The following is a 20222-nucleotide window of genomic DNA, read 5'->3' on the forward strand; positions in this document are numbered from 1 at the left end:
TGTGATAGTTTTAAATTTGAATACTGTCACGTTCGTTGTAAGGAGGAGACCAAGGCACAGCGTGGTAAGCGTACATACTGCTTTAATAAAGACACAACACTGAACAAACTAACAAAACGAACCATGACGCAAATATGAGTAGTGCAGACAGGCAACTAAACATTGAATAAGAACCCACAAATACCCTATGGAAAAATAGCTACCTAAATATGGTCCCCAATCAGAGACAACGATAAACAGCTGCCTCTGATTGGGAACCAATTCAGGCCACCATAGATCTACATATACCTAGACTTACAAAACCCCCTAGATATACAAAAAACCCTAGACAATACAAAAACTAACATACCCACCCTAGTCACACCCTGACCTGACCAAAATAAAAAATATTGAATCCATTTAAGAATAAGGCTGTAACATAACAAAACGTGTAAAAAGTCAAGGGGTCTGAATACTTTCCAAATGCAATATATATAGTTTGATAACTGCTGAACACTGTACTTTTCTATATTTTTATCTCATAAATGTAGTGATTTGGCATCAATATATGTTGGAAGGTAAAACCAAATCAGATGGATGTGGCTGTAAGTACTACATCATATGACAAAGTGGAAAGAGTCACTTTGTGCTACCATTTGAAATTACAGTGTCGTGTACAATGCACTGCTGACATACCTGGGTTATACATAAACAATATATTCCACTCATTATCTGAATTTCATTGAGACACTGTGAGCAGAGACAGGCAATACTGTATAAATTGACCAGGCACATAAAAAAAGGTTATCTTGCACAATGTTGCATAGAGCAGAAAGGGCATACAACACAGTGCTACATTTTTAAAGTAGCCAACTGTTTTACAACACCCCTATTTCTGATGATTTGTCCTACGTATGTACTGTATAAGGATAATGAAACTGAAACGGTCATATTTCCCAACCTGCCATTTGATACAAATTATAAGTCAAGTTATAGTCAAGTATTGTATGGAAACTGATATTTACCATCTATTCAGCACTTAATAAAAAATAACAGTTTTGAACAGTGTATCTTGTATTTTTGCTATTGGATTACATGGTAGTGAAAAAGACGAAATGGTGAGCCTATCATTAACTAATGGGTTTTCCATATCTGTCCCCATCACTAGTATATTGTTTATGTTTTTTCGGGCCCTTTACCGCACCACTGATGTCTTATTTACTACCGAACAGTCGTTTAGACTAAACACAAAGGTTGTTATAAAATCCGGTATTCAAATGATTCCATACGGAGAACAGGCATATGCGCTTTTCTGATTTTCTTTGCCGTTTGGATTATATTTATTTGTCTTTTTCATAATCGGTTCGTCTCAGCGTGTTGTTGTTTAGATATGGATTTTGCATTAATTGCATTTTTAAAAAGATTTGTTTTTAGCATGCTTTCATTAAAAGTTTTTCATAACACATCCTAGGAATCATTTTGACACACAATTTTGAGACAAATAACCTAAGGTGAAACAGGGAGACACTAATGATTTATATATTACACATATCCAGAATGCTCATTCTGACAATAAACATGTAGCTTTTAAAGGACGTTACAATATATATTTTAGTTATCGATAAAGTATGTCAGGACTGTACTACTACACTAACACTACATTGTAACATACTACTAATGTACTACTATCCAAGATGGTAACCCTTGAAAATGACTGATAAGTGCCTAAACTGGAACGCAGTGGCAGTACAGTAAAATTATATAAATTATGTCAGTGCTCAGCGTTTGTTGGGTTTTGGCTGACAGCTGTTCTGAATTTGAGCACCGCACTAAACAAGAAATTATCCCCATCCCTCACACTAATTTGGCAACTTTCGCAATTTTTTTGTTGTTTTAGTGAGGGAAATGCTGTAAATTAAGAGAATTCAATGTATTTTGAAAGATGAGATGTTGAGGATTATAATACTGCTTTGATGTCATACAAGCAAGCCAAACACAACCACGAGTCCAAATGAGCACTTCACATTTCCGTATCATAAAACTCATGTCATGTACAGTGTCAACGTTTTTTATCACTATGTTTGATGTAGTTAGTTACAAAATGACATGGCATCAAAACCCTAGCTTGTTCTGAACAGAATGAACAGCAGCAGGAGCCCTATAACGTCATGGAGAAACCAGGCCCAGTGACATACAGGATAAACCAGCCAGATCAGCCGTCAACGGGAGCAAGTGTATAACATTAACCTTTTGAAAAAGTGGGAGGAGGATGATGTTACCGTGGCCTACTGTATGTACGGAGCTTGCAGAGGAAATGACACATTTTTACATCTCAGGGTAAGACCTTACTTTCCAACAACTCCAAGAGGTAAGACACTTCATTGATCAGTACACGGTTGTCTTTTCCTTTTTGCCCGGGTGAACAGATATGCTAGAGCACAATATCCGTACGCCAGTTGGGAAGACTGTACACGTGAAGCCGCACAGGGTCAGTGAAGCTTGTCGCAAAGCCATCCACACTGAGGTCAAAAGGATGTGTGACTTGGACGCCATAGAGGAGTCAAAAAGACCATGGGTCTGCCCCATCATCCTGGTATCCAAGCCAAATAGTAAACTGTGCTTCCTTTTGGCATTCACGGGGCCCCAGCCACCTTTCAAAGACTGGCCAAATTGGGACTTTGCTGTGGCCTACCTGGACAAAGTGGTAATACATTCGGAGACGTGGGAAGACCACACGGAGAAGGGAGGCCGTGTCTTGGGTTGTCTCCGACAGGCAGGCCTGACAGCCAACACAAAGAAGTGGGTGTGGCACCGTGAGAGGCATGAGCATAGGTGTGGCTGAAGGACTCCCAGTGCAGCACCATGGACAGTGGCACTGGCTGCAGCACAGTGGACCACGGCACTCAGTTCAGCAGTGTGGTTATCATCAACACCAGGCCAGCCGAAGACAGCGCCACAGCTATGCTCACCCAACACACCTGTGCAGGATTATATAATCAGCACACCTGCAAGGCATTCCCTAATCAACTGACTGGCACAAGAGTGCAGGCTGGACATCACTCAATCACTCAAGTGAATCAGTTAGGTAGACGCAGCCAGAGTGTGCTTACGCTCCCACTTACACCGTGTTTCGCTCTCCTTCCACAGAGTCCTCAGGAGGAGAGTTACGGACTGGGCCATTGAGGCCACAGCACCGCAGGAGACTACAGGTGACCGCCATCTTTAACCACCCTCTTGCTTGAACAGCTTGTGGACTAGAGTGCCAGAGACACGAAAAGCTAAAGTAAAAGCATCTGGAAATTGAAATATTTTGTTGTGTGTTTATTCATTACCGCTTGTGTAGTCAGGCACAACCACTCTTCCCGACAGGCATATATTGGTAGATGGGTTAAAAGAAAAGCAGACATTGAATATCCCTTTGAGCATGCAGAAGTTATTAATTACACTTTAGATAGAGTATAAATAAGCCCACTCGCTACAAAGATCCAGGCATCCTTCCTAACTCGGTTGCCGGAGAAGAAAGGAACCACTCAGGGATTTCACAATGAGGCCAATGTGGATTTTAAAACAGTTAGTTTAATGGCTATGATAGGAGAGAACTGAGGATGGATCAATAACATCAGTTACTCCCCAATACTAATAGAGTGAAAAGAAGAAATCCTGTACAGAACAAAAATATTTCAAAACATGCATCCTGTTTGCAATAAGGCACCAGAGAAATACTGCAAAAAAATGTGTCAAAGCAATGAACCTTTTTCTCTATACAATGTGTTATGTTTGGGGCAAATACAACACATTACTGAGTACCACTCTCCAAATCTCCAAGCATAGTGGTGGCTGCATCATGTTAGGGGTATACTTATAACCGTTAAGGACTGGGGAGCTTTTCAGGAGAAAAAAGAAACAGGCAAAATCCTAGAGGAAAACCTGGTTCAGTTTGCTTTCCACCAGAGACTGGAAGATTAATTCACCTTTCAGCAGGACAATAACCTAAAACACAAAGCCAAATCTACACTGGAGTTGCTTACCAAGAAGTCAGTGAGTATTCCTGAGAGGCTGAAGTTTTTACTTAAATCTGCTTGAAAAACTATGGGAAGACCTGTAAATGGTTATCTAGCAATGACCAACAATCAATTTGACAGAGCTTGAAGAATTTTTAAAATAATACATTGGCGAATTTTGCACAATCCAGGTCTGGAAACCTCTTAGAGACTTACCCCGAAAGACTCACAGTGGTACTCGCTGCCAAAGGTGATTCTAACATGTATTGACTCAGGGGGTTTAATACTTATCTAATCACGATATATTCATGTTTTATGTTTCATAAATGTTTTACAAATGTTAGGGTGGGTTGCACCAACCTGGATTAACTATTAAACTGGGTTAAATCCCTTTTTCTGGTGTTATTAGAGACTTGTGGAGACTCTGACGTGAAAGCACGTATCGTTCTTACTCTTCTCAACGAGCAGCGGGTGCTGCCGTGGGCTCCACCCCCGTCCCAAAGCAGGACTCACACTCACAGCAGTCCCTCCCAGCTGCAGTCAGAGCAGATGTTCACCCCTCCGTGTCCAGACTGCAAATGAATCGCGCATGCGGGAAGCTTCCGCTGGCTGATCCCGCCCTGGCTTACATTCAGGGCGGGATGTAAATGTAAAATGTGAAATGTGCTTTGTCTAAAATAAATCACTGCACAAAAATAAATCACAACATTTGACTCACACAGGCTCAGTCACTTACTCACCTTGTCCATTGTGTGTGTGCCTCTCTGTGACATAAGCTAAACGTCTAGCTGGCTAGTTCATCATGTCTGTCTAAACTGTACACTCAAAAATACAGAAAGGAGTGGGAATCAAACCCTGAATTCAAAGGCTGGTTGAAGCCGTTTATTCGAGATGATACACGGGCATACTGCCTGTATTGTAAGGCTGATTTCTACGCCAAACTTGGTGATGTAAAAAAACACAACTCAAAAACATACTCAAAAGGCAAAGCCTTATAACAGTTCCACCCAAAACAAGCTGCCATTTATGGTTAAAAAAATGTACTCTGCAAAAAAGGCTGAGGCCACCATGGCATTAGCTATCGCTGAACACTGTTCCATGCTGGCATGTGATCACATTGGAGAAGCATGTAGAGCTGCTTTCTCAGACTCCACTGCTGTCACCCACTTCAAAATGCACCCGACAAAGTGCACAGTAATTATAAATGGTGTTCTAGCACCATACTTTCTGAAAAAGTTGGTCGCAGATGTGGGTGACCAGCGTTTCAGCCTCCTCCTCGATGAGTCCACGGATGTTAAGTGTTTCTAAGTACCTGGGGGTTGTGATAAGGTACTTTAGTGACACCAAGCAGACAATTCTATCAACATTTCTGGGGCTTGTTGAGTTGGAGGGAGGAGATGCCAAATCTATAGCCCGTGCTGTTATGGCTTTCCTCGAGAAGTGTTGTCTTAAAAAAGCGAAACTCCTGGGGATGGGGACTGACAATGCCTCTGTTATGACGGGGATTAACAATGGGGTCCATAAAGTGCTGAAGGAGGAGTATGGCCTCAAATGTCTGGTTCTTATTCGCTGTTTGTGCCGCTCTCTGCAGCTTGCTCATTTGTAGTTCTAAACATGTTTAGGGTGTTTTTAACTCACTTTTTGTCTCTCCCACGATGTTATTCCTCTCTCCTACAGCGTCCATCACAATGACAGGCACATGACCCATTATGCAAATTAGGCGATGACGACTTTTAGGACAGCCAATAGCTACTTTCCTTACTGAGGAGTTGGCAACACTGCGGAGGCCCCCCTCTGGCTCTGGTCTGACATAGCCCCTGCCTCTCCTCTGCTGCAGCAAGCTTTCTACCTATTTGGGCCCCCCTCTTTTCTTTAATCCGTGTTGATCCATTACGTCTGTCGCATAAAATGTCTTAGGTGTCTTTCCTTCTTTTTGACAGTTGTGTTGTCTGTCTTTTTATTCTCCAGTAACAGTTACGTTACTATAGTCCTCCATCTCCGACAATAGTTTTTTTTCCGAAGCGGATACATTTTTACTTTTTTGAAGTGCCATGATCAGGTGGCTAACAACCCATGAGAACCTTTCACGATGGAGTTGCAGTAGTTCTAATGTTACATTGTTATTCTTTTATCAAGGAACAGCAACTTTCTGGCCTCATTTGTCAAATCGGCTAGCTCCTCTGTTTCAACTCACAAAATACCTGTTAAATGTCACTAATCATAGTTAAAAACCGGTAATCATAGATTTACTGATACAGATTTAAAATTAAGTGGTGCGACACATCTTTGATTAATTATAAACATAGATTTACAAAACCTAGATTAGCTCTAATCCTAGATAAATGTAAACCATGTTGGTGCAACCCACCCTTAGATTTATTCTTCCACTTTGACATTAGTGTGTATTTTGTGTAGATCATTGACAAAAACATGACAATGAAATCCATTTTAATCCCACTTTGTAACACAACAAAATGTGGAAAAAGTCAAGGGGTGTGAATACTCTCTGAAGGCACTGTAGATATTAAAATGCCTATAGGTTTTTTAGGTTGTGAAGGTGGGGACCCCTGGAGGTAAATGGAAATGGTGTCTGTGTTCATGTGCTTTTACCATTTGAAAATAAACTTGAAAAAACACGTTTAAAAAAAATAATAATTTCTGTTATACACTTTTACTCTCCCCCATCCCAGTATGTTTCCAATTCCCACTTGATTCTGTAACGTATTCCCTTTCATGAAGCTCTGGTAGTTTCATGATTAAAGAAAATGGTTCGTTGGGATTCTATATGACATCTTTAGGGGTGCCACACATGAAGCAAATGATACAACCCTTTAAAACACAGTTTGAGATCATTGTAGGGGTTTTTCCTCCAGTACTTTGAACAGGGAATGGGGTTTCCATGGGAAATGTTTTCCTGAGGTTCCCACAGTAAACACGGGGGTAGGGCTTAGCGAAGGATCCATTGTGTATTATTTCAGTGTTAAAGCTGTCTGGAATAATACACTTTCATTCCTCCCAAGTCATAAGTCCGCAACCCTCTCTCTCCAGCTCTTGTCACGTCCTGACCTTAGTTCCTTTTTTAGGTCTCTGTTTTAGTTTGGTCAGGGCGTGAGTTGGGGTGGGCATTCTATGTTTTTGTTCTAGGTTTTGTATTTCTGTGTTTGGCCTGGTATGAGAGGCAGCTGTCCATCGTTGTCTCTGATTGAGAACCATACTTAGGTAGCCTGTTTTCCCACTATGATTTGTGGGTAGTTATTTTCTGCTTAGTGTTTTTGTTGCACCTTGCAGAACTGTTAGTTTGTTGTTTTTTGTTCCAGTATTCATCTTTATTAAAATCATTATGAATACGTACCACGCTGCTCTTTGGTCCTCTTCTCCTTCTCCCGACGACAATCGTTACAGCTCTAGACCTATGGTCAGCAGCCATCCTCTCTGTAGTCTCGAAAACCCTAGTTTTGAACTTGATGATACAGTAGGTCTGGTTATTAGTTTGCCATAGTAGTAGAGCTAATGGTCGTGTCCCCCTGCTCCGATGTTACTTATGCATGCCAGATCGTACAATGCTTGGATATGTATTTTACATATCAGGTGAGCTAACCACATCATGGGTGCGTTCCTTTGCCCAGGCGTTGCTGACATGTCAGATCTCACAACGCCTGTATAGGTATTTGACTACATATTTTATAGCAATATGGTGCCGGACTGCACAGTCGATGATGTGGAACGCAACCATTGGTTAATGTATGCAGGGGAACGCAACCATATTGTCAGGGACCGCTTGAAAGTTCTTTGAGCCCCTCGGGAATCCTATAGGCTCCTTGGTTCATCACTGACATAAGAGACTTGCAGAATTTCTTAAAGAAGTGAAGTTCCTTCTGGAAAAATAAAGTTATTCTATTCTATAGCCTAATGTTTAGCCTACCTGCTCTGCCATACCTGGGTCGTTCCATATTCTTTCAATCACTTTCTGACTGCACCCTTTTTGATTTGAACGAAACCTTTCATACATGCTTGCTCATAGTGGAAGTGGTCAGAAAGTGACTTTTTGGACCTGAATGCCATAAATGACCCATTTTGCGAACCCACCCTACCATAAGATGTCGATCTCTTCTTCGCTGAAAAATATGTATTTAATTTGAAAGCTTATAAAACAGGGTTGTCAAACCCTTTTTCTTCTCATTTTCACAAATGCTGTACGTTTAGACCATATTTTACATAATCTGAAGTATTTGTGTTGTGCCCATCATCAATTGAGACAGCATACATACTCTTGAATACAGGGGTGGGTGTCATTTCAATCATAGAAATAGAATGCATAGAATGGGCCTATCCCTTCAGACCACTGCAATTTATCTGGTACACCATTGACATTTCTGCTCTGCATCAGATTCATTTTGTTCACAATCGGGTATTCTAGTTGTGTTCTGACTGATACTTTTCTCTAGTACTTTTCTCCGTGAAGCCAGCCTAATTTTCTCAAGTAAAATGCAAGATTAACTTTAAATTGAACATAAGGAAATGCAGCTGGCTACATTATTTCTATGATTAACATTAGAAATGTGATGGCCAGGCATCATTTTTGCAAAAAAAATACCTTGCTTTTTCATTGTAAATTCATTTACTTGTGTGGCTGTCAGCCAAATAGCGTTGCACTTCTGTTGTCATCTGTTGAAAATGAAGCTATTTTCTGCCGAATGTGTTGCACTAATGTATTTTCTGTGAAGGAAAACTATAGTTGCAGGTCCCTGATACTCTATTGAAGAAAAACAACAACGCTGTTGGTTTATAATTTAAAACGCAACCGCTGTCAATACACATCGGGATTTACCTGCTCCCGCTTTCTCTCTTTGTGCTATTTACACACACTTGACTGGCTCAACTGTTCCGGGGAAATAAGGTAAGCTTGATAATGTAAAATAATGTGACAGGTGAAATGAAGAATGTGATCTGCTTCATCTTCTATGTATTACACAAGTTGACTGCAGGTATTTACTTAAATATAACCATTTATTGAAAGACGTCAAATAAATACTTTCAAAGGTATTGACGATATTGAAAAAACATCATTTGGCTATTTCCAAATACGGTAAAAGGTTATAGGTTAGAGTATACCGTCCGAGCCTATACCCTATAGTTATTTGAGTGTCTCGGATTTACATGTACTATTTTTAAAATCCACGAGACCAGGCAGGCTGCATTGTCATTCTCAACCTAGAATTGCATCACAATGCATGATATCCTCCTCTCTCAACCACTCTAAACTTGGACATATTTATAAACACATTCCCAGTGAAATAAATGAGCCTGAGCTCTGGGATACAACTTTTCGCAGAAGGACAGTAGGCTACCTTGCACAGAGCACCTTAGTCCAGCCCTTTTCTTTTCCCAGTTTGCCGCATTAGAATCGAGTTCCTAGCAAGACCCAACATTATCTTGGGCCGCTCTGTAGTGTATCCCGCTCTCCCCTGCACTCGCGTTTCAACAACAGCAGCAGCAAACAGCCTCAAGCCTGTCTCTGATTATTGAAGCAACAGAAATAGTGGTAAACGGAGAACAATGCGGTGAGGCAGAAAAAGAGAGACAACTGGAGTATTTTATCGGGCGGTACGTGGGGATATCAAGGTGGGTGGTTGATTGCATTGCAATAGCCTACCGTGTTTGCCAGATTCCGGCAGCCCGCTCAGCGATATTGTTTTATGCAGGGATAGACGCAAATCGTATGTGCATTTCTGTGTCTTGTTATTGCATATCCCTCTCTCTTATAGCCTAGCCTTGTACAGAACCGAGTTCTGTACATCATATCAGGGTTTCTTTCATTCAGAATCTGCTCTCTGTTCAGAGTTTTACTGTAGCCTTATTGCCATGCCTAACAATTAGACACTTGTATTCAGCAGGCATTTCTTCTGCAAGACCACACACACACCCGTGGATAAACCTAAGCAGCTGCCTTTCCATTGATCAGGCAACCTATTAATTCCACATGAAACCCAAGGGGGACTGTCAGGTTCTCTTTCCATCACCTACTTGTATGATTAATCTAATGCTACACTGGACACGATGATGGTGAACATCCTGCAGAGATATGCACATCCCAGCAGTCATCCCTGTGCTCAATTAGCTTGCAGCATTTTAAGTATGGGTCATTGCTCTAGATCACTTGTCAACAAACATGGTTGGCCACTGTAGTCAGAGGGTACCTGCTCCATTAAAGGAGAATTTAGTGTTAGCCATACTTGTGTTAAAAGATTTGTGGACTGAGCATTCGCTGTACTTCTAGGTGTATTACTCCCTGTCCACTCTGCGGCGGATCCAAGAGAGAGCACCGGAGGGGAGAGCGAGGGGCGCTGGGACACATAGTCACGTTGCTTCCACTCTGCACCTGCTGCATCATGGGTAACGTCGCTGGCAAGGACGACCATGGCCCTACAGGTTCCCTACATGAACGTACACACACACACACACACTCTCTCTCATTGTCACATGTCATTATATTAAACTCTGACAGTAACTCTGATTAGGACCTTCTCTTCCTGTTTCCCATGCTTCTACAATATTTCCTTTCAAGCTGTTTGTACTCCTACACAATTTGTTCATGATCTTTTATGCCTCCCCTTCTCGATCTGTCTACCTGTGATTCTCTATTGTAGCATTGCTGACTTCTTTTTCTGACACACACACACACACACACACACACACACACTTCCTCCCCTAAACACTTGTTTAAAACCCTGGCCGTTCCTATCCTTCCTATCTGGTCTCAGTAGGCTGGAAACCGACTCAGACTGTAGGAATAGCTCCCTGCATACTGTGTGCCCACCGCCAGGCACATGCAATACATCAGGCGGTGCTAGCTGAATAATGAGTCTGCAGAATTCTGCTGCCCAACACAACGACAGGGAGGGTGAACATGAGACACTAGAGGCTTAGGGTGTGTGTGTTTGTGAATATGCAGTAGAGTTTGACATAGTGGATGTGTTTCGAATGTAAATCAATTGACTACAAGCAACAAGAGATGAGGGAGTAAGTCTCTAGATATGGCCACTTGGGAAAAGAGTGTCTGTTAATGAAAGACAGGCTCTGCCGTGTCTATCAGCCTACCAAGGACTGTGTGAGAGAGAGGAAGGGCATTGACTGTTTATATATGCATATTCTGCATTAAAGTGCAGGCATCCTGCTATAGCCACACCCAACTCTCTGGTCTCCTATGTAGTTTTTATAGACTAGAAAATAGCTTAGGACAGCAGTTCTGTCTCTCTCTCTCGCTCTCTTTTCTGCTCCTCCCTACTCTCCTTTCCCCATTCTCGTATTTCTTTAATCTCCACTCTCCACCCTCTCTCTCTCTTTCCAGGGTCTCATTTAGATCTGTTCCACACTCCTCCCTCCTCCCCCTCTGATTCTGACCTGGCTGCAGCTCTGGCCTTGGCTCCAGCCGCGGCTCAGCTGCTGCAGCAGGGGACACCGTCCTCTGGGGCTACCGGAGGTATCGTCTGCCAGGGTGGAGCTTCCCCCTCCAACAACTCCAATTGGAGCCACACGCTGTCCGTCCCACCAGAATGGGCTGTGATTAGCCTAGAGAGTGGTGCATCGACGCAGGGAACAGGGGTGGAAATGGACGGTGAAAGGCGACCGGGGAGGTGCTCCAGCAGCCACAACAACCACAGCAGCAGCAGCCCTGTGTCCCCAGCCCAAGAGTCTCCGTCGGATCGTAGCCCTTTGGAGCAGAGCTGGCAGGACCGGGACAGTGGGCTGGAGCCTCAGGCAGGGCCGGAGAGGGCTAGGGAGGAGATGGCCCTGGCTCTGCTGAACCTGCTGGAACATCACAGGTCCACACTGGGGCTCAGTCCCGGCCTGGACGCGCCAGCAGGAGCAGCCGGTAAGGTCTCCACATCTGCATGGCCGTAGTAACCCAATCGCTGTAACCCAATTGTTTGTCTTGTCTCAACGTGTGTGTGTGTGTGTGTGTGTGTGTGTGTGTGTGTGTGTGTGTGTGTGTGTCAGAGCTGCTGAGGCGGTTGATGGTGGAGAGAGAAGTGCTGGTCGAGGAGGTGCGCAGCCTGAAGGACACACTGAGGGTGAGTCAGACGCTCCTCCCTTCTCTTCCCCACTGCATTCCCTCAGCACTGCAGACACAAAATCGTTTCAAAGACCACAGAGACTCAAATATATCCATATTACTTTGAAGTGGATTGTGTTTTCCCTTCTCTACCCAGTGTTGTGCTCTGTTAGCTGTATTAGGGCTCGACTCAATCGGTATCGCGGAAGATCCGCAGTATAGCGTGATTGAAATATGAAGGTGATTTCTGATTGAGCCGACATATGCAGAGTTTACCTTGAATGCCGTCTCCACGAAAGCGGGAAACATTGCCTTTTAAGAGTACCCATCAAAATCTGCCAGTTTAAGCTCGAGATATATATTTTGCATGGACTGCATCTCAATCCACCACATCTGCCTATGTCGGCCTTGCGCATCTGCGGTGGAAGGTGGCCGAGCTACAGTGGTGTTTGTCTGACCATGAGACATCCTGAAAATCTTTCTTCTCACGGCCTACAAACTGTAATGACCTGTCTATGGAAAGGGGAGACTCTCACGAAGACTATGTTCTCCGTTTTGCTCTGCGACCGCCACGAAGGACTCGTCTGAAGGTAACGCATACAAATGAATGGAAGCACGGAGGTAGTTCTGTGCCAACGGCTTAGACTTTTAGAGGTTAAAAGTTCAACCACCCTATACATATCTTCCGCAATACGATTTAATCAAGCCCTAAGACTTGGAATGAAATCCCAGCGGTAAGTAAGGCAAATGTCCAGGCAAGTCACAGTGTTTGTGGAAGGCAGGGTTTCTCAATATGTGTGCTAACCTAAGCAACCTTTTTTTTATCAGTGGTTCAAAAATGTGACCTGGCTTTGACTTTTTTTTCCTAGAAGTGTTCTGTTTGAGAATATCACAGTCGGCCTCCACCATCTGCAAACACGGTGCAACAACTACTGTAAATGAGCCAGTGATAAGCAGTGGGGTGGTCCTGACATGCAGTATGGGAGGTTGTCCCTCTCTCTAGATTACTGTGACTAACTGTACACAGGGAACATTGCAAGGATTCCTGGCATACTTTGTTGAAATGTTCACCTGAATTAATTCTTCTTTTGACCAATGCAAAATCCCTGATTTCGACATGTTTACTGTAGACTGTATCAACAGCGCTATTGATTTTCTGCTACGTGTGGCAGCATGCATGTCTGTCTGCTGGCCTAGATGTAAAATGATACCACCTCTACTTCTCACCTTTTAAGTTCCCCTGCCTCTTCTATATTAAATATAAAATGAGTGTACAATACATTAGGAACACCTGCTCTTTCCGTGACAGACTGACCAGGTGAATCCAGGTGAAAGCTATGAGCTCTTATTGATGTCCCTTGTTAAATCCACGTCAATCAGTGTAGATGAAGGCGAGGAGACTAGTTAAAGTTTTATTTAAGCCTCGACAATTGAGACATGGACTGTGTGTGTGTGTGTGTGTACCATTCAGAGGGTGAATGGGCAAGACAAATGATTTAAGTGCCTTTGAACGGGGTGTGGAAGTAGGTTCCAGGTGCAGCGGTTTGAGTGTGAACTGCAGGTCTGCTTGGTTTTTCACACTCAACAGTTTCCTGTGTGTATCAAGACTGGTCCACCACCCAAATGGCATCCAGCCAGCCTGACACAACTGTGGGAAGCATTTAGGTCAACATGGGCCAGCATCCCTGTGAAACGCTTTCGACTCTTTGTAGAGTCCATGCCTTGACGAATTTGAGCTGTTCTGAGGGCAAAAGGGGGTGCAACTCAATATTAGGAAGGTATTTGTAATGTTTTGTACCCTGTATTTCCTGATACAATGAGTCAACTGACTCTTAAGTTCTCCGCACAAATGTATGGCTCTAGTTCGAGTGTACAGAATATTTAAGTCTATGTCTGTATGTCTGTCTCTCAATCTATCTGGTTGTCTCACTCTCAGATGGAGATAGATGGACATTGAATTGTGTCTTTATGTCAATTACTATTTCTTTCTCTCTGGCAGACTGAGCGAGCTGAGTGGCACCAGTTCCAGTGCGATCTGCAGGTGGCAGTGTCTGTGGCCGACCGGCTGCGCACTGAGGCGGAGGAGACTCTGGGCACACTCAGAGAGAGCCACGGGGAACTGGAGGGCCAGCTGGCCCAGGCCCACTGCAGACAGCAGGACACAGACAGGGAACTGGAGAGCCTGAGTGCTGAACACGGAGAGGCCTGTCACAGACTGTCTGCTCTCACCCTGGAGCACCAACGTACCATGGCTGAGCTGGAGACACTGAGACGCATGCAGACAGAGAGAGGGAAGGACTCACACAGTCACAGAGAGATGGAGGGAAGAGACACAGAAGAGAGGCCGGCTGGTGAAGACATAAATGCGGTGGAGGCGCTGGATGGGGAGGAAAGAGAGGATTCTGAAAGGGAAGTGGAAGGAGAGAAAATAATAAATAGTGAGGGAGTGGATGTTAAGATGGGAGGGCAGTCTCCTGAGGAGCTTGTTAGTGGAGGGGAGAACCTGCTCAAAGGGAAGGGGGTGGCGGAGACGTACCTACGGAATTTGGTTGCAGCTGGAGAGAAGGGGTGCGGCTTAAGAGATCCACGGAGGATCGTGATGATGTCAGAGCGTTCCAGGTGAGAGCCTCATCATACCTGTATGATGCACTAGCACAGTGGTCACCAACCGGTCGATCGCCAAGGCCTTCCCAGTTACTCACTTCTGTAAAAAAAACAACGATAAAGCCTTGCATTCCTATTTTTTTTTAAATGTGATTTGTTTTGCACTGTTGGTAGTAGATGCACTTGATTCAGGAGCCATAGCGCTGAGAATGCAAAGTGTTCCCATTTTGAACCATTTCATGTGTCTGATGGTAGAACACAGCTTACCTGGCAGGCCCAGAGAGCAAAACAAGTGTACTTATAGTCCTACTGCTGGCCAGTCAGCTCAGATCAGTGTCTGCACGGTTTCTTTGCGCCATGGACTGTGAAGAAGTTCATAATGTGAGATTTCAAAACTTTTATAGCCATGTCTAGAGAGAGACTCAAAAACAACAGCTCTTTGCTGTATTCAGTATGAGTAAGTTCAGGTTATAAGTTGTTATTCAGCTCTGTCAACACTTTGTGTTGTTGCATAGGCTTACATTTGAAGTCATGTTATTTATTTATTTCATTTGAGTGGTAGATCTCCACTTTTTTGACTCAGAAAATGATCTTGACTCAGAAAAGGTTGGTGACCACTGCACCAGCAATTTGGGGGTTGAGAATCTGTTACCTGGAGCCTGTCCCTTTGACACAACTATTATTTTTGAAAGCAGTCTCGTATTTGATGAAAGCTAGCCTGTGTCTCTGTAGGAGCAAGGGTTGACCTCTGCGCAAGGCCATGCTATATAGACACAAGTGTCCTACATGTATCTGTTTCAACTAAGTCCTTTCTTATGTTTCAGGAGCCTCTCTCGACTTCCCCTGCCCACGGACTCTCTCCCTGCACAGAAGGGTAGCTCCCAAACCACAACTAGTACAACACTGCCTCTATGCAAGGTAATGCTTGTATTCAACCAACACGTTTGTTTTTGGGAGAATCTAATCTCTTTGCAATGGTTTCAAATCTCATGTTATTTGTCACATGCACCGAATACAACGGGTGTAGACTTTACCCTGAAATGTTTGCTTTGCGAGCCCTTTCCAATGATGCAGAGTAATATATAATAAATACACAAAAATGAAGCTATATACAGGGAGTACCAGTACCAGATCAATGTGCAGGGGTACAAGGTATTTGAGGTATTCAGTGCATTCGGGAAAGTATTCAGACCTCTTGACTTCTTCAACATTTTGTTATGTTACACCCTTATTCTAAAATTGATTAAATAACTAAATGTCCTCATTAATCTACACACAATACCCCATAATGACGAAGCGAAAACAGGTTTTTAAAATTTCTCACATTTATTACAAATAAAAAAACATCTATTATTTACAGACCCGTTGCTATGAGAGACTCATGTGCATCCTGTTTCTATTGATCATCCTTGAGATGTTTCTGCAACTTGATTGGAGTCCACCTGTGGTAAATTTAATTGATTGGACATTATTTGGAAAGGCACACACCTGTCTATATAAAGTCTCACAGTTGAGCAAAAACCAAGCCATGAGGTCAAAGGAATTGTCCATAGAGCTCCAAGACAGGATTGTGTCGAGACACAGATCTGGGGAAGGGAACCAAAACATTTTGTTACGTGTTAGCCTTATATTCTAAAATAGATTAAATACTTTATTTTATACAGTCCATATAAGGAAATCAATCAGTTTTAATTAATTTAACCCTAATCTATGGATTTCACATGACTGGGAATACAAATTTCTGTTGGTCACAGACACCCTTAAAACAAAAACAATTAGGCATGGATCAGACAACTAGTCAGTGTCTGGTGTGACCACCATTTTGCCTCATGCAGCACAAAACATCTTCTTCGCATAGAGTTGATTAGGTTTTTGATTGTGGCCTGTGGAATGTTATCCCACTCTTCAATAGCTGTGCGAAGTTGCTGGATATTGACGGAAACTGGAACACGCTGTCGTACACGTCGATCCAGAGCATCCCAAACATGCTCAATGGGTGACATATTCTGGTGAGTATGCAGGCCATGGAAGAAATTGGACATTTTCAGCTTACAGGAATTGTGTACAGATCCTTGCGACGTTGGGCCGTGCATTATCATGCTGAAACATAAGGTGATGGTGGCAGATGAATGGCACGACAATGGGCCTCAGGATCTCGTCACAGTATCTCTGTGCATTCAAATTGACATTGATAAAATGTAATTGTGTTCGTTGTCTGTAGCTTATGCTTGCCCATACCATAACCACACCGCCACCATGGGTCACTCTGTTCACAACGTTGACATCAGCAAACCGCTCGCCCACATGCTGCCATGTTATCTGCCCGGTACAGTTGAAATCAGGATTCATTTGTGAAGAGCACACCTCCAGCGTTCCAATAGCCAATGAAAGTGGGCAAATGCTCACTTAAGTCGGTTATGATGCCGAACTGCAGTCAGGTGAGGACGACGAGCACACAGATGAGCATGCCTGAGATGGTTTATGACAGTTTGTGCACAAATTCTTCGTTTGTGCAAACCCAGAGTTTCATCAGCTGTCTGGGTGGCTGGGCTCTGATGACCCCACAGGCAAAGAAGCCAGATGTGGAGGTCCTGGGCTGGCATGGTTACACGTGGTTTGCGCTTGTGAGACCAGTTGGACATACTGCCAAAATCTCTAAAACAACGTTTTAAGGCTGCTTATGGTAGAGAACATTAAATTCTCTGGCAACAGCTTTCCTGCAGTCAGTGTGCCAATTGCACGCTCCCTCAACTTGAGATATTTTTGGCATTGTGTTGTGTGACAAAACTGCACATTTTAAAGTGGCCTTTTATTGTCCCCGGCACAAGGTGCACCTGTGTAATACTGTTTAATCAGCTTCTTGATATGTCCCACATTTCAGGGTAGATGAATTATCTTTGCAAAGAAGAAATGCACATTTGTGCATTTTTATTATTTTAGGGAAATAAGCTTTTTAAAATTGGAAAATATCTGGAATTTTTTATTTCAGCTCATGATTCATGGGACCAACACTTGTTGCGTTCATATTTTTTGTTCAGTGTATATATGAGTGTGTTTTGTATAGTGCATATACAGTGTATAGTCTTAGTCTGGACTTGAAATTCAAGGGTCATTTTCTGACCAATTTGGAAACAGTCATGCATACTATAGCCACTACTCCTCTCTATCTCTTACCAGAAAGAAGAGCCAGCCAAAGGGAGAAGGATGGACCGCATACTGCAAACACAGGACACCTGGTCCAGCTTCTATACAAGTGTGTTCATTTAATCTACACCTACATTATACTTTGAGTTCAAACATAACTGTTTGCTTTTGAATGTGTATAGTGCATTTTGCTATGTGTGTAAAGTTACTATGCTCTTAACTAATTGCTAACGTCTAGCAGAAAAACAGGAGGAGGACCAGAACGCAGACCCACCGTCCTCGTTCAGGTGATTGGACAGGCCCTCTAAAGAAACGTAAGAAATATGCCCAAATAAAGCATTCTACCGAGCTATAACATTTGTCTGTTATCCACCTTCCAGACCTCAGGATGGTTTCAGCATGCTGCTGCGACGTCATGGAGGCTCCAGGCGGAACTCACTCCTGCGCTGGTGTCAAAGCCGCACCCAGGGTTACAAGGTCAGAAATAGCAAAGAAAAGTACCATTCACATTTACCAACCATTGGTCACCTTATCTGACCAATACAAGACAACCCTCTATTTTGGATTTTTTTTAAATAGAATATTGAGATCACCAACTTCAGCAGCAGCTGGGAGGACGGTCTGGCTTTTTGTGCTGTGTACCACACCTATCTACCCACACACATACCATACAGCAGTCTCAGCCCAGGAGACAAGGTAAGAGAAATGCATTCACATATACGACCCCATAGTTCACACAATATACAAACTGTTTTAATAACCCTATTCACACCTACTGTTTTGTTCTGTGCAGAGTGAGAACCTGGGTCTTGCCTTCCAGACTGGGGGAAGTGTAGGAATCGCATCCACACTGGTGAGACCCAAATTTAAACATGCCAAGAAAGTTGTTGGGAAAGAAACTTTAAAAAAATATAACAGAGGGGTTTTAACAGAGGGGTTTTATTTGCTTGACAGACTGTGGAAGAGATGCTGAGACCAGGTGGGCCCGACTGGCAAAGGGTCCTGGGGTACGTTGAAAGCATGTTTCGTCACTTTGAGATGTAAGGTCATTTTCCTTCTGGCTTCCCTCCCAAACTCGACATCTAACTGGTCCGCCACCACCAGTCTGGTTCCTTTTCTTGCATCATGAACTGAACTGAGACAGCTGATTGGCCGAAATGACTGACGCACCACTAGGGATTGTAGGACAACTGTTGGAAATGATTTCTACTTCAGCTTCACTCTCCGTGTGGACACCTGCTGTCGGCCATTGGTTGTAGGTGCACTGTGGATGGAAGTGAGGGTTTTAGGCTGAGCGCTGTTCTTTTGTTAAATTTCACGGTGATTGCACTGAATATGAGAAGCCATTGGAAATGAGAACACAAGCAGCACCATAAATGAGGAAATTGTGGATGTGACTATCTGAGGACTACAGTATATTCTAGACAAATTGCACCAGGAAAATGTATCAGACTTCAAGTTTATCACTTTGGGTGCGACTGTTCTTTGTTGCACTTATTCTAATGCCTTTTTATTTAAGCACTTTATCAACAATAGGAAATCAGTTTTTAACTGAAAGATTTTTATTTTGTGGACACACTCTGCCATGTTTCACATTCTTTATCAGACTTTATTTGCTTAGAAATGTTGGGATATTTATGTAGCCATAAGTAGTATTCTAATGTCTATGAACCTCAACTCAAAGCACAAAGAGGAGCCAGATGACTTGAATGAGTTTATTTAGTGGCGCTGCATCACAACCGGGATCAACCAAGAGTGACTGCCTTTTGAGGAAATGTATATACAGAACTGTCTAATTAAGCAATAAGGCCCGAGGGGGTGTGGTATGGCCAATATACCATGGCTAAGGGCTGTTCTTAGGCACAACGCAATGCGGAGTGCTAGGACACAGCCCTTAGCCGTGGTATATTGGCCATATATCAAACCCCTGAGGGGCCTTATAGCTATTATAAACTGGTTACAAATGTAATTAGAGCAGTAAAAATAAATGTTTCGTCATACCTGTGGTATACTGTCTGATATACCATGGCATTCAGGGTTCGAACCACCCAGTTTATAATTAGTTATATTTTGAATCTACTATTGGTTTTAAAATATTTTTAAGTCAATGTTTTAAATGTAGAATGAAAACAAGTGCCATAGGTTGGACTAATGAACAGAGGGGTATTTCTCCAGTTATGGGAATGGATTGTCTGTTGCTTCTATAAATCAGACAAAACCTCAATGTGGCCATATAAGGACTGAATCCTACAATGTTTGTCTTTGTGTGAAGGAGAGATGTACAGTATGTGCAAAGTATAAATTGAGGCATGTGCCACTCCCCGAAGAGTTTTACTGTGAATGATAACAGAAACAGTTGCCAAAGTCTTACTGCAATAATAAAGTTGGTGTTAATCTGCTTGGTGTGTTGCTGTCTTCACTTTTTTTTAAATAAAATTTGA

At 43.0% G+C, this 20222-nt stretch overlaps 1 protein-coding gene and 1 long non-coding RNA gene across 5 annotated transcripts in view; both read left to right on the forward strand.

The window, feature by feature from the left end:
* Positions 1-20222, forward strand: part of LOC127909420 (uncharacterized) — a 286097-nt gene that overhangs the window by 106006 nt on the left and 159869 nt on the right. The gene's annotated exons all lie outside the window — the stretch shown is intronic.
* On the forward strand, positions 8423-20179 carry LOC118398466 (cytospin-A-like). 4 transcript variants are annotated; one of them, XM_035793837.2, is made up of 12 exons: positions 8423-8877; positions 10258-10424; positions 11329-11853; positions 11979-12052; positions 14033-14652; positions 15462-15555; positions 17815-17890; positions 18020-18068; positions 18162-18258; positions 18361-18477; positions 18575-18634; positions 18736-20179. In XM_035793837.2, the coding sequence occupies exons 2-12, from the start codon at positions 10370-10372 to the stop codon at positions 18823-18825; spliced, it is 1857 nt and encodes a 618-aa protein (XP_035649730.1). In that variant the 5' UTR covers positions 8423-8877; positions 10258-10369; the 3' UTR covers positions 18826-20179. The 4 variants fall into 4 exon arrangements, with proteins under 4 accessions (XP_035649730.1, XP_035649729.1, XP_035649731.1 ...); XM_035793836.2 differs by lacking the exon at positions 8423-8877 and adding an exon at positions 9145-9602; XM_035793838.2 differs by lacking the exon at positions 8423-8877 and adding an exon at positions 9147-9602 and having other exon boundaries at positions 18023-18068.

The sequence above is a fragment of the Oncorhynchus keta genome, chromosome 19 (genome assembly GCF_023373465.1).
Source record: "Oncorhynchus keta strain PuntledgeMale-10-30-2019 chromosome 19, Oket_V2, whole genome shotgun sequence".
NCBI classification, from domain to species: Eukaryota; Metazoa; Chordata; class Actinopteri; order Salmoniformes; family Salmonidae; genus Oncorhynchus; species Oncorhynchus keta.

Bases quoted from the DNA above. Each gene is read 5' to 3' on its own strand.
- LOC118398466 (XM_035793837.2), top strand. From the start codon at position 10,370: ATGGGTAACGTCGCTGGCAAGGACGACCATGGCCCTACAGGTTCCCTA. The intron at 12,053-14,032 runs GTGAGTCAGACG...TCTCTCTGGCAG, and splicing joins GCCTGAAGGACACACTGAGG to ACTGAGCGAGCTGAGTGGCA. The intron at 15,556-17,814 runs GTAATGCTTGTA...ATCTCTTACCAG, and splicing joins CAACACTGCCTCTATGCAAG to AAAGAAGAGCCAGCCAAAGG.